This window comes from Sinocyclocheilus anshuiensis, unplaced genomic scaffold (assembly GCF_001515605.1).
Source record: "Sinocyclocheilus anshuiensis isolate Anshui unplaced genomic scaffold, SAMN03320099.WGS_v1.1 scaffold101, whole genome shotgun sequence".
Taxonomy (NCBI): Eukaryota; Metazoa; Chordata; class Actinopteri; order Cypriniformes; family Cyprinidae; genus Sinocyclocheilus; species Sinocyclocheilus anshuiensis.
In genome coordinates, this window is record NW_015540892.1 from 2072940 (window position 1) to 2076734 (window position 3795).

Below are 3795 nucleotides of genomic sequence, written 5' to 3' on the forward strand. Positions count from 1 at the left end.
TTCGCTGGTGCAGATAATGGTGTTTAGTTTGTACTATTTAATGAAGCTTCAAACTTTACTCCCCATCTTTGTGTGTTTGGCCTGTCCACTTCTCTGCCTGTGTTTCTAGTAAACATATGTTGAAGAATCACGCATGATAAAGATATATTTTAAAATTTCTTCCATTTCAAGTTCACTAATGTTAAGCAGGCTTTTCTTACTGGACCCATTAAAAACGTATCTAAACGGCTTTCACAAGCCGTCAATAAAGCTTAGGACAAAATGTGCATTTGATTTGGTTATCATCTGTTACAATTAATCACATTGTTTGACAATAGGATTTATTAGCTTGTTCAAGCAATAGCGCCACTGTGTGGAGAGAGGGTGGTGGCGCTATGTTCTGCTACTGTTCCATAAGCTCATAACGAATTTCAATTTGTATTGGTTTTATTACCTAATCTAAAACTAGGTTATCTAAAGCAAAAAAACTGAACTGCCGCTCATTGCGCGCGCACCTGACGCCTGTCACACTGTGACGAGTTTGTGGCTCCTCTGTTGCACGAGAGCAGCAGAGCGGATCTTCACGAGCGCGGGGAAACACACACACACACACACACACACACCACCGAAGCTGGATCAAGCCGTCAGAAACCCTCCAAAGTTCCACTGGGCCGGGCCAGCAGGCCAGCAACCCCCGATCTGGACCGATGTGCTGGCTGAGATGTCTCGACACATTTATATTAGGAATAAGATCGGCGAGGGAATCCAAGCGCCTATATTTCAGGTGACCATGTTAAGATTTGAGATAAGTCATCATTTTTACTTTATTAATTTTGTTGGATAATTTCATATGACTAAACACAGATAGCTATTATGATATTTACTAGCCTGTATGAATATAATCGTTTTAGTTTGTGTTTGCTTGGTATTCTCAGTAAAACTGTTTGGAATGATGAAGTACGTTCAGTACACTTTGAGGTACACTTTGTTTTCAGTGGTTTCTGCAATTTTGTTGTTTGCATAGGGGTGTCAACGGCACTTGGAATGAATTAAAACGCAGAGACTTTTACTACTGTGAACTTTATCAAATCACATGAAATATTTGAAGCAGAAATAACTAGTTTGCTAGCATTATTATTTGAGTATATAGATGAATTATTTGTCTTGACACCAACAATGACCTAGCTCACCTGACTACATAAAGAACAACCCTAATGCAGTGAAATGAGCACACTGACCCACTTTTTGGTGGCCCTATTAAACGAACTTTAAAAAGAACAAGCTCTCTGTCTATCCACAACACTACTATAGAGCTCTAGAGACGCCTAGAAATAGAAACAAATCAGACCTGGCTAATTAATGTGTCCCTGTAGTGACTATTTTTTGTCAATCCTCCCCCATCTCTCTATTTCTCTCCTTCTCTTTCAAACTTCCTGTTGTTTGTAGCTGTATTCTTTTTCTTCCCAGGGGTAAAGAAGGGTTAATATCTATGTAACCTCAAGCTAAATGACCGCTCTATACGTTTTCCACTTCTACTGTTATATCAGTCCATTAATGAATTTGCACAGATAATTTACATTGATGCAAGTGGCTCTCATTACCGAATGAACTTCCCTCATTAATGGTCACTAATGCACTGCACACAGCACAGTTTTATCTGCTGGCACCCTCTCTCCCATCACCCACATTTGGATAACTTCCATGTTTCTACACAATGTACAGTCTAGTCATATTTTACCTATTTCTAATTCTGTGCAACATTCAGTCTATATTTCCATCTAAAATTATTATGTATTGTAAGTGTTTTATAACCTTGATAGGATCTCAGCAGGCAAATTAAGTAATATTTGGCTAATAAATTCAATACTGATCCTGCTGCTTATTCTGATTCTGATCTATTAATGTCAAATATCAAAAATATGATTCCATTAACAATAATGCTAATTTTATATTCTCAAAAGTAAAGGGTTGAGAAATGATCAACCATGTCTGAAGCAATTCATTCATGATTTCATCATTGCTCCCTCTACAGGTGAATAGGGGAACATATTCAAGGCGTAGTCGACTGAAGAGGTCTGATGGCAGCACCACCTCCACCAGTTTTATCCTGAGACAGGTAAAGAAATGGCCCATTTCTGAAAGTGAAATCTGGATCAATTAAAAATTGATTCACCCCTTTATTGGCTCAATTAAATTATTACCTCAAGACCAGTCACTTAAAATTAGGACTAGTAATCAGACACATTTAAAGGTCAATGTAGCAAACACATTCTGTGTCCTTATTCATTGCTTTGTTCAGAAAGGCTTTGATGTAGTGGGATGCTTGAATTGTGTGTCTGCTATAACATTTTTCTTCCACTCTAATCACTGTTATCACTACTTAAAGTTATAAGTGTTAAAGGGGTCATATGATGCGATTTCAATTTTTCCTTTCTCTTTGGAGTGTTACAAGCTCTTGGTGCATAAAGAAGATCTGTAAAGTTGCAAAGACTAAAGTCTCAAATCCAAAGAGATATTCTTTATAAAAGTTAAGAGTCAACCATGCCTACCTAAAACGGCTCGTTCTAACACTCCCCCACATGTCTACGTCACGATGTGGGGAGATTTGCATAACGCCGCCCAAATGTTCACGCAAAGAAAGAAGGCGTAACTTTTATTCTCGCTGTAGTATTGTTGCTGCCGCCATGTTGTGAAGGCACTGTGTGTTTCGTTGTGAAAGCGAAACTACTTTGTTTGGCCTTCCAAAAAAGGACGATATCCGCTTCGTCATGCCTAGAGCTGATCTGTGCTGGTCGCTGAGGAAATACATCAACTTCGCGCTGTGGATCGCTGGATCGGCTTTCACCGTGGACGAAGCGGAGTCCAGCCTGGGGTCGTCACATGTGGTTGCCGCAAGCCTCCTTTGTCGAATCCACCAGCCTCCTCTCACTCTAGCCGCCGGCCGCTGCTCACTGTAGGCCGCCGTGTGTGACGCTGTGTTTCGTTGTGAAAGTGAAACTTCTTTGTTATGTGGAAAATAATGTGTTTTTTGCGCATAAACATTTCATTACACCAAATACACAAAATAATGTTCTTTTTAGCAACATCATATGACCCCTTTAATATTATTTAATGGACCTGTGATAGCATGAACTAACAACAAACAGGTGTATTTTTATTAACTAACATTAATAAAGATTGTTTGTGTAACATAAAAATACTGTAACAAATCTATTGCACATTGTTAGTTAATGGTAGATAATTCATTAACTAACACTAACTAATAGATCCTTATTGTAAAGTGTTAGCATAATTTCTAACTATAATATGTTGTTAACCTTTTGATTATTGCACACACACACACACGCACACACATATAGAGGTTGGATTTAAAAATAGAAAGTATGTTAATAAAAGTGGAAATGAAACTTAAAATATATTTATTATATTATATATTTATATATAATTCATTATATATCAATATATATAATGTATGTATTGTATATATTTGTTTATATATTTATACTATTTACAAAAACGTATTAACTTTATTCATGTTATGTTAAAATTTGGTAAGATTTAAAAAAGTGAGAACATATATTAATAAAAGTGGAAATACAATTTAAAATATATTATATATTTATACATAATCAATACAAATTTAATTAAACTTTTTAATTATTGTTTATTACATGTAAATATATAATTTGTTTATTGTATATAAATCAAACCTAATGAATTTAATTTTCAATCCAAAATGTGTGTATGTGTATATATATACAGTGGGTACGGAAAGTATTCAGACCCCCTTCAATTTTTCACTCTTTGTTATATTGC

The 3795-nt window shown here is 36.1% G+C and overlaps 1 protein-coding gene across 2 annotated transcripts in view; it reads left to right on the plus strand.

Annotated features, from left to right (window-relative positions):
• The first annotated feature begins 516 nt into the window (after window positions 1-516).
• LOC107688838 (voltage-dependent L-type calcium channel subunit beta-4-like) overlaps window positions 517-3795 on the plus strand; it is a 23468-nt gene continuing 20189 nt past the window's right edge. The window contains exons 1-2 of one of the 2 annotated variants that reach the window (XM_016486637.1): window positions 517-763; window positions 2012-2095. In XM_016486637.1, coding sequence (XP_016342123.1) covers window positions 701-763; window positions 2012-2095 — 147 coding nt within the window. In that variant the 5' untranslated portion in view covers window positions 517-700. The remainder of the gene's footprint in view (window positions 764-2011; window positions 2096-3795) is intronic. The other variant, XM_016486639.1, reaches the window with a different exon arrangement.